This window comes from Poecilia latipinna, unplaced genomic scaffold (assembly GCF_001443285.1).
Source record: "Poecilia latipinna isolate Pla-1442-1.1 unplaced genomic scaffold, P_latipinna-1.0 Scaffold416, whole genome shotgun sequence".
NCBI classification, from domain to species: Eukaryota; Metazoa; Chordata; class Actinopteri; order Cyprinodontiformes; family Poeciliidae; genus Poecilia; species Poecilia latipinna.
The window spans coordinates 129,617-141,241 of record NW_015113032.1 but is presented as its reverse complement, the minus strand read 5'-3'; the positions used below and the strand labels follow the sequence as shown (position 1 = coordinate 141,241).

Here is an 11,625-nt window from a genome sequence, read left to right as displayed (position 1 = left end):
ACACTAGTGTGCCGCGGAACAGTGGTTGAAAAACACTGCCTTAAGCAATGTAGATAATTATCATAAATGACACAAGTGCTGTATCAAACAGTAGGTTACATAATCTGAGCCGGACATTGCCAGAACTTAGTTTTCCTTGCAGGAACATTTGAGTTGCAGGCGTTAACTGCCATTGCTATAAAATGTAGAGTTTAATTCACAGAATATAAATGTAGGACCAGTTTTGACCTGCAAATCAATGACAAATAGTCTTCAGGATTTGTCAAACCTTGGAAGAACAGCAAAAACACTACATTTCAAAAACCACCCACAGAATTAATTTTCCATTTCCAGACAAAAAAATCACATTTGTCAGACAGTATATGAATACCAATTGTCTGCATCAATTTTCTAAACAATAAGCATGAAGACTATAGAACTGAGAGTGACACTTACCTTGGAAGATGTTGTAAATGGATTTCATTCCAGCTTTCACATTTGTGTATTTGCATATAATCCCCATACCATAATTATCAAATCTTAGTTGGAGAATGAGCTTAAGGCAAATTATAAAAGCTGTAACTGTGGCTTGTGCAAGTACAGCAGCTGAATATATATTCAGGCCCCTGAAAAGACAATGTGTATATGTGTGTATGCATGTGGGAAAATATTATGCATGAAGTCTCATTTATTACACAGCTTTAAAACTCATTTATGGCTTCCTCATTCCATATATATGGGCTATATGCATTTTGCATGACTTGTTTTGAATTACCAATAAATAACGTTCAAACATATGCTTAGGGAGGACCAATAGGAAGAAATTAGTATGGTAATATAGCAGAAAGAATAGCATATTTACAGAAAAGTAATAAGAAACATTTTTATTAAAGATTTTCCTGTTGTAGGTCATTTATGGTTGACAACTGCAGGATTTTTTTTTGTCTATGATGATGACTTTTTTGGATAATTTTAATAGAATTATTCAAATTCAAGTATAAATACACCAAGATCATTATGGAGAAGCCCCAAAATGCCATAATTTGGAAGCTTCTGATAGGTTAATTCACAACATTAAAGGTAATTTGAGACACTCTTGCCAATTTACGTTAGATAACACCTCAGCCACGTGTGACATTAAGGAATCTTCAAAAAAGACCAGGAAAGACATCAGGAAAAAAAACATGTGGACCATCTCAAGTCCAGTTTATTCTTACAGCTTCAAGAAGCTTAACGATGCCAGGTTAATCTTTTAAAACTCCGAGTATGAACAGCATGAGATCGAATCTCGGTCCATCGTACATTTGAGAAAACAGATTAATTCATTCATCTCAGAGAAGAATGAATTAATGTGCATCAATCTCACATCAAATGCAAAAGGCTCTGAGAATGCTGGCTAAAACTAGTAAGAGAACAACATCCACAGTGAAAACAAACCTCTACGACATTGGCTGGAAGGTGGCAATTTAGTTACAAAGTGACTTAACGACAACAAAGTCAATGTTTTGGAGAGGCTGTCTCAATACTCAAGTCTTTAGCTAAATAAAATTTTGGGGTTGAAAAGGACCATAAGATGGTTGTGGACGTTTACCCAAAACATTTTAAAAGGCAACTATATTTACTTAAGCTTCTGAATTTTAAGAAAGTTATTGACATTTTGCAAATAGAAATAATGTCAATACCAAATGTCCTAAAACAGGAAAACGTTACTCTAAGATTTTTATTTTTTGGCTCTAGTGGCCTTTATTTTGATAGTTAATTGACAGGAAAGTGGGTAATGAGAGAAGGGGGAAGACATGCAGCAAAGATCACCAAGGCCAAGAATCGAACCTGTGACAGCTGCGTCGAGGAATAAGGCCTCCTTCATATGTGGGTTGTGCTTAACCGCTGCGCCACCACAGCACAACCCAGGAAAACATTATTCTAATGTCAGTGTGGAGGGAAAAATGTCACTTGACAGTGCATGTAGATTTACAGTTTAAGCTAAACATATTAAATTTTACCTTTACTCACACACAGTTTGTGACCACTTGAAAATGTCCAACAGTAAAAAAAAAAATGCAATTGAAAAGCTTGAAATCCACAGACAGATTCAGAAACCATACGCCGTGACAAAAATATCTTTCTTCAAATTTAATGCTTCAAAATATTCCTCACACTGGTCAGTTTGAAAACTTACCTGCTTAAATGAAGCTTCACAAGAACATGGTTTTAGAGAACATTTAGTGCAACCTAATAGCTGCTGTTAAGAGCAAATATTTAGACTTTATGCTAAAACAAATAGAACATTTAATTTAAAAGCAAAAGCAAGCTAGAGATTCAAAGTAACGAAAACTGATTGTTAAATGTCACATTGTCCGTTATTAATAAGTTACATGGAAATTTCTATTTTACAATTAGCTTTCCACTTGTATTGACAAAACATTACAGTCTCTTAACACAAGTGAACTTGCTAAATCAGAGTTTATTGCAAAAATAACAGAAGAATTGGAATTTTACCTTGTATGCTCAGTAGGGACCTTACAAGCCAAGTCTCCCCTCTCTGCCCTGAGGAGGAGAGTCAAATGGGAAAAATCAGAAGTCCACTTACCCCACAGAGAGAAGAGGTGAGGATCACAGCCAGGATGGGAGGCCCACAACACTATGATCAACCTCAAAACCCATAATTTAAACAAAAGCAGTGTAGTTTCCCCTGGGTGCAAGTTCTGCACAAGAACTAGGGCAGCAACTGTGGGGCTTACATTCATATGAGTCTGCATGGCTCTCATGCAATAAAAAGGAAAACAAAAAAAACAAAAAAAAAAGTGAAAGCGACAAAGCTTGAGCATGTGAATTATAGCAGCACCTACCTTGAAACCCTCTAATTAATTAGTTGAAAAGCAGTTTTTTTAAAAATCCCAGTCATATGTCTATATATATATATATATATATATATATATATATATATATATATATATATATATATATATATAATTCAACAAGAGCATATAATGCCAGAAAAATTACCACAAAGCTCAGTGAATTCAGAGAATTAAAAAGAATACCTTTACTTTTACCTATGAGATTTGATGAAATGTTCCATGAAGAAAGCAGGTTCCAGACAAAGAGGAAGAACAAAGGGAGAGGAGACACCAGTAAGTGTCCTGACAAAATAGGAGGACAGTGGACAGGGGGATAGAGAGGCTTGATGGCTGCAAATATGTGCAAATACAGTGGGGGAAATAGGATGCTGCTATGGGAAGTGAAAGCAGAAAGCTGCATTGCTGTTCTGTTGTGCCATGGCAATATGCAGAACTGCAAAAATGGAAAATGAAGACATAATGGACAATTGTCTCTGCAGATGCTCTCAACATGCATTACCGAAGTGAGGGCAGATGAGGATTAGCTCTAAAAGTGCAGTAAGCTATTTTCACAACACCCAAACAAGGTTGCAAGTTGTCCTTTGCACTTTAGTATATCTTTGCGACATACCCATATGTCGCAAAAATATACTAAATTTTAATCATAAAAAAAAATTATATATATATATATATATATATATATATATATATATATATATATATATATATATATATGTATATATATATATATATATATATATATATATATATATATATAAAAACAAAAATATCAAAACTATATAGAAAACACAAACTTCAAAATAAAGCTAGATCATCTATGAAAAAGTCAGATGGAAAAACAACACAAGACAAAAAAAATAAAGCCATTGATCAAAAATGGATAGACAACAGCCCATATCAGAAGCTTCAAGCCTGCACAGGAGTTAGTGGCTCACAAATTTCTAAGCACAATAGGAGCAGGAAGAACAATGGAGGAATGACAGGAAAAAGGAACATAGCCCATACCTTGGTCGCCCATCATCAGGTGTGCCAGACCTTAAAGGAAAATAAGAGTACAGTCAGCAGAGAACAAGGGATCATGGGAAACTGTGTGACACTGACATGCAGGCATCTCCTTGACAGTAGATGTCTGTTACTGGAGGAGTGTTGGGATAAGGGAAAAGTAGGGTAGAGATCAAGTGGAGGACACACAAACAGGGCTAGTCTGATGAGCATTAAGGCAACTGAGAAAGGTTGCAATGCATCATCAGCAACTTACTATGCATCGTTCAGAAAGCTAAAGTCACGCTGACCTATATGCAGGTTCACCTCAGTCAATTAAAATAACTATAAAGCCAGTCGAAAACAGACATTTACTTCAGTATAGAGCATATATTTATTACACACTATGGGATATATCAAGTTTTTATTTCTGTTAACTTTGAGAACAACATTCATATGAAAACCAAAATTCAGATGTTCAAATAATCAGAAAATCCATTAAAAATCGTCAAACACCTGAAAGTCATTTCTATGCACTGTCCACCATATGCTCGTAATATTTAGTTAGTTAATACTAACTGCATCAATGCAGTTTGACAAGGAAATAAGCCTGTGGATGCCCAGGTTCTTTCAAAAGATGTGTTTAATGTTTCTGCAATGTTAAATACGTTGTTCATCTTCCTCTTAAGAATGGCCCTAAGGATTCTCAGATCAGTTTTCTGGTCACAAAGTACAATTATACTATGGTTATTAAACCAAATGTTGGTACGTTGCCAGTGTGGGCCGTTGGTAAGTTCTGCTGAAAAGATAAACTTTGTCTCCAGATCAAGCTTGTTAGCAAAGGCAACACTGAAGTCTTTGGACCTCAGAGCAATAGTGCGGTCCTTATTCTCATTTGCCCAGAAGACATCTGACTTTATGATTCAGAGGTCCAGTTTTATTTTTAGGATATATTATATTCAACAATCAGATTAGTGTGACATGCTACTATACCCACTCTTTCAAGTGTTCCAGGAAAATCTAATCATTCACATAACTTTCTAAAAATCTAACTTTTAAATCTGGGCTGTGGACACTGAAATTAATGTTGGCAACATTTGTTCTTGCTGCTTTTGCATTGAGATGGCATTTTAGGCTTTGCCATTTTAGTCTTAATGATCCTCATACCCAAAACTGCTTAAGAAAAAAAAAAAATGAACAAGAACCAATATAAATTGAAATCTGCATTTATTTATTTTAATCAAGCCTGATGAAAGTATTATGCTTGATGTAATGAATCCATCCATTAGTATGTCAATGTACATACATATAAAATGTTGCTCAATTCTTTAAAGAGGGTTTTTACTGATTGGTTGCTTTTGTAACCAATCAGTTCATAAATGTTCTCAGAACTATTGCCGTTTTATATATTGTATATATGAATAAGACAATCTTATAGCTACTGGTTTATAGAACTAGTCGTAACAAGCATTACATTACACAGCAAGCTTTACAGGCAATACAGTTCGTGTTGCTTAAATTATCTGGGAAATTTGAAACGTTATCCAGCCTTGACTTTAAAAAGAAAAATTAAACAGATACAGGCAAAAATGAATCAGGAGATTTTTTGCAGTGTTTTTTATTTTTTTTTTTGTTTTTGTTTTTATATTTTATACATTGACGTTAGAATTTATCATTTCTAAATAGAAATATTGTTTTTATGTTGATGTTGAAGTTAATAAAAGTGTTTCTAAAAACTTTGTTAGAGGTAGAGTATTATTCAAAATCAACTGACTTATTAATTAATTCATTCATTCATTCATTTTGTTCTCATCATCATTGGAAGTAATTTTCTACTAATAGAAAAATAATTTAATGAAAACAAAGTTAAAAGATGACAAACCACACTTACCACTCAAGTCACATGGATACCATCACCAAGACAAAACATTCTTTAACATTCATCTGATAGACTTTAAATGGAATTAGTCCCCAGGATGAAAATACCCACCTTCGGTATTGTTGTCTTCTGGAGGCAAAGGCAGGCAAAGAGAGAGAGAGGGAGATATTCATTAAGCAGCATGCAGGCTAGTACTGGCCATTGCATGTTGTCACCATGCAAGGCAATAAACATCACATGCAAGTGGCCTATTGCAACATCTCAATAGAAAATACAAATTTATGTTCATCTGCTCTATTTTTGGTAACCTAGAAGATAATCTAGGATCAACTTAGGCAAAGTTTATTCAGCTGTGTTTTTAAGAGAGCATAGAAAATTATTGATTTATCTATTAGGTTTCAACTCATTAGTTTATGACATCCAATGAAACTATTAATTCCAGTTTATATAGATTTATTTTTGATAAATCTAAAATGTTATATTCATTTACCAAATTAGATGTTAAAAAAACGTGAAACAAATAGAAAACTCAGTTAATTCTTAATGAACTATTGTTTGAAGATGAAGGTTTGAAGATCTGTTTTCTGTTTTACAAACTAAAGTGCTCTTAAGGACCCGCTCCTGACCTTTCGGGCAGCAAGCTGTGGCTTAGTAAGCTTATGCCTGTCCTAGAATATCAGACAGATCTAAAACAACGTGAGCACATTTGACTGTTTGCAAATAAGCAAAAAGTACATTCTTCCACCTAAATCTTAAAACTGGCTTCACATTTAAATAATCAAAGAACCAGTATTGATCACAAAGCATGTGACGGCGAAGGGGAGGAAAGCAACACAACTTGAGGCTGGTTCATCCTGCTGTGTTCTTTTCTCACTCATTAAAGCTTTTATTTATTTCACTTTTCTTTAAAGATAACTTGATCTCTACTGCTTCAAAATAATCACCATATTTATTTATTTATTTATTTTTTTTTTGCTTAGATGAAAAGCGGCCTTATGTAATGAAATTCACAGCAAATGAAAATAATATAAACAAATGGAATTGGCTGTATATGTAAAACCTTTAATGTTTCAGAACAGGCAGTGAGATCTTGTGAAGGCATTTTCAGGAGATTTGGTTACAGCATTAAAAGCAAAGAATAGTGAGCGCATCCAGTTATACAAAAGATTGGCTCCTAAATGTCAATGCTTATATATTAATTTTGGCAATACGGTGAGTTTTACAGCAGTGAGAAAGTCACTGTGAAATATGTTACTCTGATAAAGGAAATAGACATAAATACATATTGATAAACTGATGGCGAGTAGGTGAGGTACACAGCATGCCACCTGAGGGGATATAGATTAATTTGAAAAAAAAAAAATTATGTGAGTTCAAACATGCAAAAATAAGAGAGAGAGAATGTGTAACAGCAAATGTTAAATGCCTCTCAAAAAGGGGAAAAATATACTCAGAGTAGTTCTTAGGCTATTGTATTAGAACCAAATTTAAAGATATCCGGATCTAGGTATAAACATGACAAAAACAACAAACGAATGGTGTTTTGCATGCAACATCCATTTATAATTACTCAAAGTAATAGTTCTTGTGATCGGCCCAGTTTTTAACCATGCCATCAGGATCCCAGTTTTGACCACAATTTAAATTCCTACCTCTCCAAAATGGTTTCTTGCTCCAAGTTAAGCACTTTTTTTTTACTTTGACCCAAAACTTACCATACCTTTAGGTTCCCTTTCCAAGTCAGACACCACACATAAAGTTAGCAAAGGTTGTGGCAATGTACAAAAGTGATTAAATGTCTATTAATTAGACAACACCAGTTCTGTAAAGCTTAACAAAATTCAAGTGTGTTCATATTCTTTCTAAAGGTGTTTTATAAAAAAAATTATATTTTCATAATTTATAAAATTTCCAAATTTTCCTGGAAATACAGTATGCTGCCTCACTTATCTAAGATTTTTGGAAAACAAATGCATATTTAAACAATCAGGCAGAATATGTTGCATGTGAGAAAGTTAGATGAATAAGACTGTGTGCATATACAGGAACTAATCAGACTAAAACATGTCCCTTAGATAAATGAGATACTGCTGTCAAATAAACATGCAAACAATTTGATCTCTGTTTATTTTCCTGTTCAACTATGAAAACCACGCTGGTGAAATTAAAGGCATTCAGACAAAGCAAGCATGAAGTTGGCAGTTGCAAATGACCAAAAAAAAAAAAAGGTGAAAAACGTTAATAAATAAAAAAACATTTGATTATGTGAAGACCACAGAGGCACTGAAACATTAGCTACAATACATACTTTGTCTATTTTTATAAAAAGTAACTGTAATGTTTGATGTAAGACATATTTAGGGTATGAATTTAGTTCTGTGAGTGGCCTGTGTGGGAAGATTTTAAAAGTTTAGATGATTTTTACATACCAGTGGGATTAGCATATTATACTGATTCCCTTCCTTTTATCAGCTTAAATCTTAAATTAGAAGCTATTAATTATTGATCTTATCTAATTATAGCTTTGGAAACATTCAATATTTATGGCCTCCATATTAGATCAGATCAGAGAACATTATCTTAGCATGATTCTTAACCTCCACAGGATGAAAATGAATGTACCAAAAGTGAAACCACTTAAAATAAGCCACTTTCTTGGTGTGATTAGGCAAATGATTACAACTATTTTTGTTATTTTTGTACAGTAGGTTTGACACAAAACAGATTTTATTGCTAAATATATTTCTGTGGAATCTATTGACATTCATTTTACTTAGGCTGTAAGATTCATTTACAAAAATTATTACAAATTAGGTCAATTTTATGCAACAAGGAGAACATGCTCATATAATTTTGCAGAATTTTTCTTTCTCCAAATATGTTTGCAATAACATCAGTAAGCATCTCACTTGACCAGACTATTTTTTCCAGATTCAGAAGTTTAGTAATACACCCGTAAACAGTGCTATCAGTATATGTTTTTTTTTTTTTTTACAAATATAAATTTGGCCTTGAGGAAGCTATTTGTTTTACATATCATAAGACGCTTCTTGTGTGATATCGTTGTACTGAGAAACATTTTCAGTACTAAGAAAACATTTTCAAAGTTCAACATCTGGGGTTAAAGCATATGATATTCATTTGGATTCGTTTAAATGCCCTTATATTTTAGCTATTCTATTTATAATTATTTTTCTTCTGTTTTACATGCATTAACAAATAAAATATACATATGCAACAAGTTGTTGCTGACATGACATGGATTTCACATCAATAGCCCCCTTTAGACATTTACTTACGGAGAAAAAAAAATATTAACATATTATTGCTCCTTTGCACTTATTTTCCCTACTGCATCTTATGAGATGAAATTCAAACAATCTCTAGGGGCCACATGTTACGAGGTTTCATTTGGTGATTTTAAAAGCGAAAGAAGCTTTTCCTTAATAGCAGTATCACCTCACAGGATCCATTAAAGCAAGTCACCATCACTCATCTCTCTTCCTTTCACACACACGCACACACACGCACACAAATGCACTTCCATTTTTTGCCACAAATGTACCCAGCTGGTTACATTCTAATCCACAGTTGTAAATCCATTTAATCCCCTTGACAAAGTGATCCTAGTGCTATTGTGCTGGTAACTCTACACCAAAATGCACTCAACTGTCTATCAAACAATCTGTGTCTCTGATGGTCTTACGCTGTTATGTTATGCACACAGAGCAGTCGATGGCTCAAGGAATATAATTACAAATACTAACTTAATGCCTCACTGAATGAAACATCTGGTGTACAATTTCTCCAAGAAAAACGCACACAGACACACAGGTGGGAAAATTAATCTATAAATTGATTTTCTTTTCGCTTTGCCTCGTGCAGACATAATTCTGACAAAACACAAAATTGACCCCCACCCCCTGACTGTGAGCTCCAAACCGTGACAACTGTTCAAAGCCAAAGTGACAGGACATACAGTAGACAAAAAAAGAAAGAAAAAAAAAAAAACTGGACATGCTTAGTCCGCTACGATACATCATTCAAGCTACCCTCAAAATGCCATCGCCACACACAAACAGATGCAAGTCAGTCCTGTGCGTCTGAATGTATCTGGCTGAAGAGATGTAAGAGTCCTGTTGACATTTTAAATAAAGATGCATGCGTGACATTCACTAGACACCACACACAGCTATAGATATAATTCATTTTTCTCTGCTGTCTGACAATGTTTTAAGATCTTTTCTAGTTGAATAAACCTCCTGTTAATGCCATTTGCACTGATGAGCTGGTGAATGTTTCTTCTCTTGCACTGGAATTACACTCATATTTTCTGAATAATTTCTTTTGGGTAGCAAAGAAAAACAAACAGAAGGGGGAGGCTGCCTATTCTAAACAACATTTAATCCAAACTAAAAGCTGAGACAGCTCCTGCAATGATGTTTAACTATATCTTAGCAACACACAATTGCTTCCGAAATGCTCCAAATATTCAAAATCCTCTAACACAAACTTCACAGTCCAAGCAGCAGCAGTAGAATTCCATCAATGATTTTCTGAAACTGAGTTATACAGAATATTACGTACAAAATGAATAGTGCCCTAATCAATGGTGATGTCACAATTCATCCTCATACAGGACTAAACTCTATTATTTCTAAATTGTCCCTGAATAATTGATATTCCAACCGTGGGCAGAGCAACATCGTTAATTGTTTGATAAGCAAAGAATCGTGACGTTTAACAAAGTTGGTCCATTCCACAAAATCCACAAGAAAACCGGAAATGTATAAATGCAGAAAAAAAGCAGAAATTCTTTAATGTTGAAATTAAAATATCAGTATTGGTTTAAAAAGTGCTTATTTCATGTATAATGAACAGTAGAAATTTGCTCCCAACTGTTAAGAAATTAAAATAGTTTACAAATAATCAATTTAATAGAAAAATCCTCTGAAGGGTCAGATATTGACAGTTGACTTGAGATTAAAGAAGAGACAGATTCACAACTAAAAACATAATAGGTAAACATTTAAATGTTCTTTCTTAATAAGGTTTTACAAGTATCCAACATTTTATATGAGATATATTTTTTACAGATTTGGGGAATTATAGAAATGGAAAAAAATAAAATAAAATGGGATGGGAGCGCAAAATAGTGAGTTTTCACAAGAACTGCACAATTTTCAGCATGTGGGTTTCATTTGTAAATAATTACAATGATTGTACATTTGTATGTTACAACACAACCCAATTCCTTTCAGCTGACATTTTAATTTAAACAGTGGCAGCAGATGTTTTGATAGAAAATCTGAAAGACTACCGCAGAAGCTACCAAGCATGAATTGGTTGTTAAATTACAACTTGGACAAACTCAAGAGTAATGAGTGGGTGCTCATCCCTTTCTACCACTAACCTAATGCATCTGCAAAGGGGAGTTCATAGCATTGAACAGCTCACCATTGCTCAATTATGTAATTGAAGCAACAGAAAAAAGGGTAAGAGAGGAAATGCATGCATGGACTGAGTGACCAGCCATTCTGATAGGAACTGATAGCGACCACAGCTGTGGATAATTATACTCTCACTAATTTCAACTTCTCTTCTAATTATTCAGTCACTGCTGGAGCTTTTACGCCTTCAGACCATTTCTGTCTTTGAATGAGCTTTTTAGAAAAATCATCCCAGTGGGAATGGCCTTGCCAAACAGGACAATGTCCAAAAGGAAAATCCAAGGGTTTAAAAATGAACAATTTGCCATTGTATGACTTAGTGACAGCAAAACTCAGCTCGAGAAAGCTACCAGAAGGCAAGCACTATACAAAGAAGAGGCAAGAAAGTAAATGCGTTTTTGAATGATCATAGTTTTTCTGTTTGTCTATTTTAATTTTAAAAAAAAAGTTTTTTTTTTTTTTTTTTTTTTTTAAA

The 11,625-nt window shown here is 33.9% G+C and overlaps 1 protein-coding gene across 1 annotated transcript in view; it reads right to left on the bottom strand.

The window, feature by feature from the left end:
* Positions 1–11,625, bottom strand: part of LOC106950676 (neurexin-1a-like) — a gene marked incomplete at its 3' end in the record, with an annotated part of 241,940 nt that overhangs the window by 211,567 nt on the left and 18,748 nt on the right. The window contains exons 4-7 of the mRNA XM_015037686.1: positions 5,812–5,829; positions 3,846–3,875; positions 3,024–3,035; positions 2,479–2,526 (exon numbers count right to left, since the gene is read on the bottom strand). Coding sequence (XP_014893172.1) covers positions 2,479–2,526; positions 3,024–3,035; positions 3,846–3,875; positions 5,812–5,829 — 108 coding nt within the window. The remainder of the gene's footprint in view (positions 1–2,478; positions 2,527–3,023; positions 3,036–3,845; positions 3,876–5,811; positions 5,830–11,625) is intronic.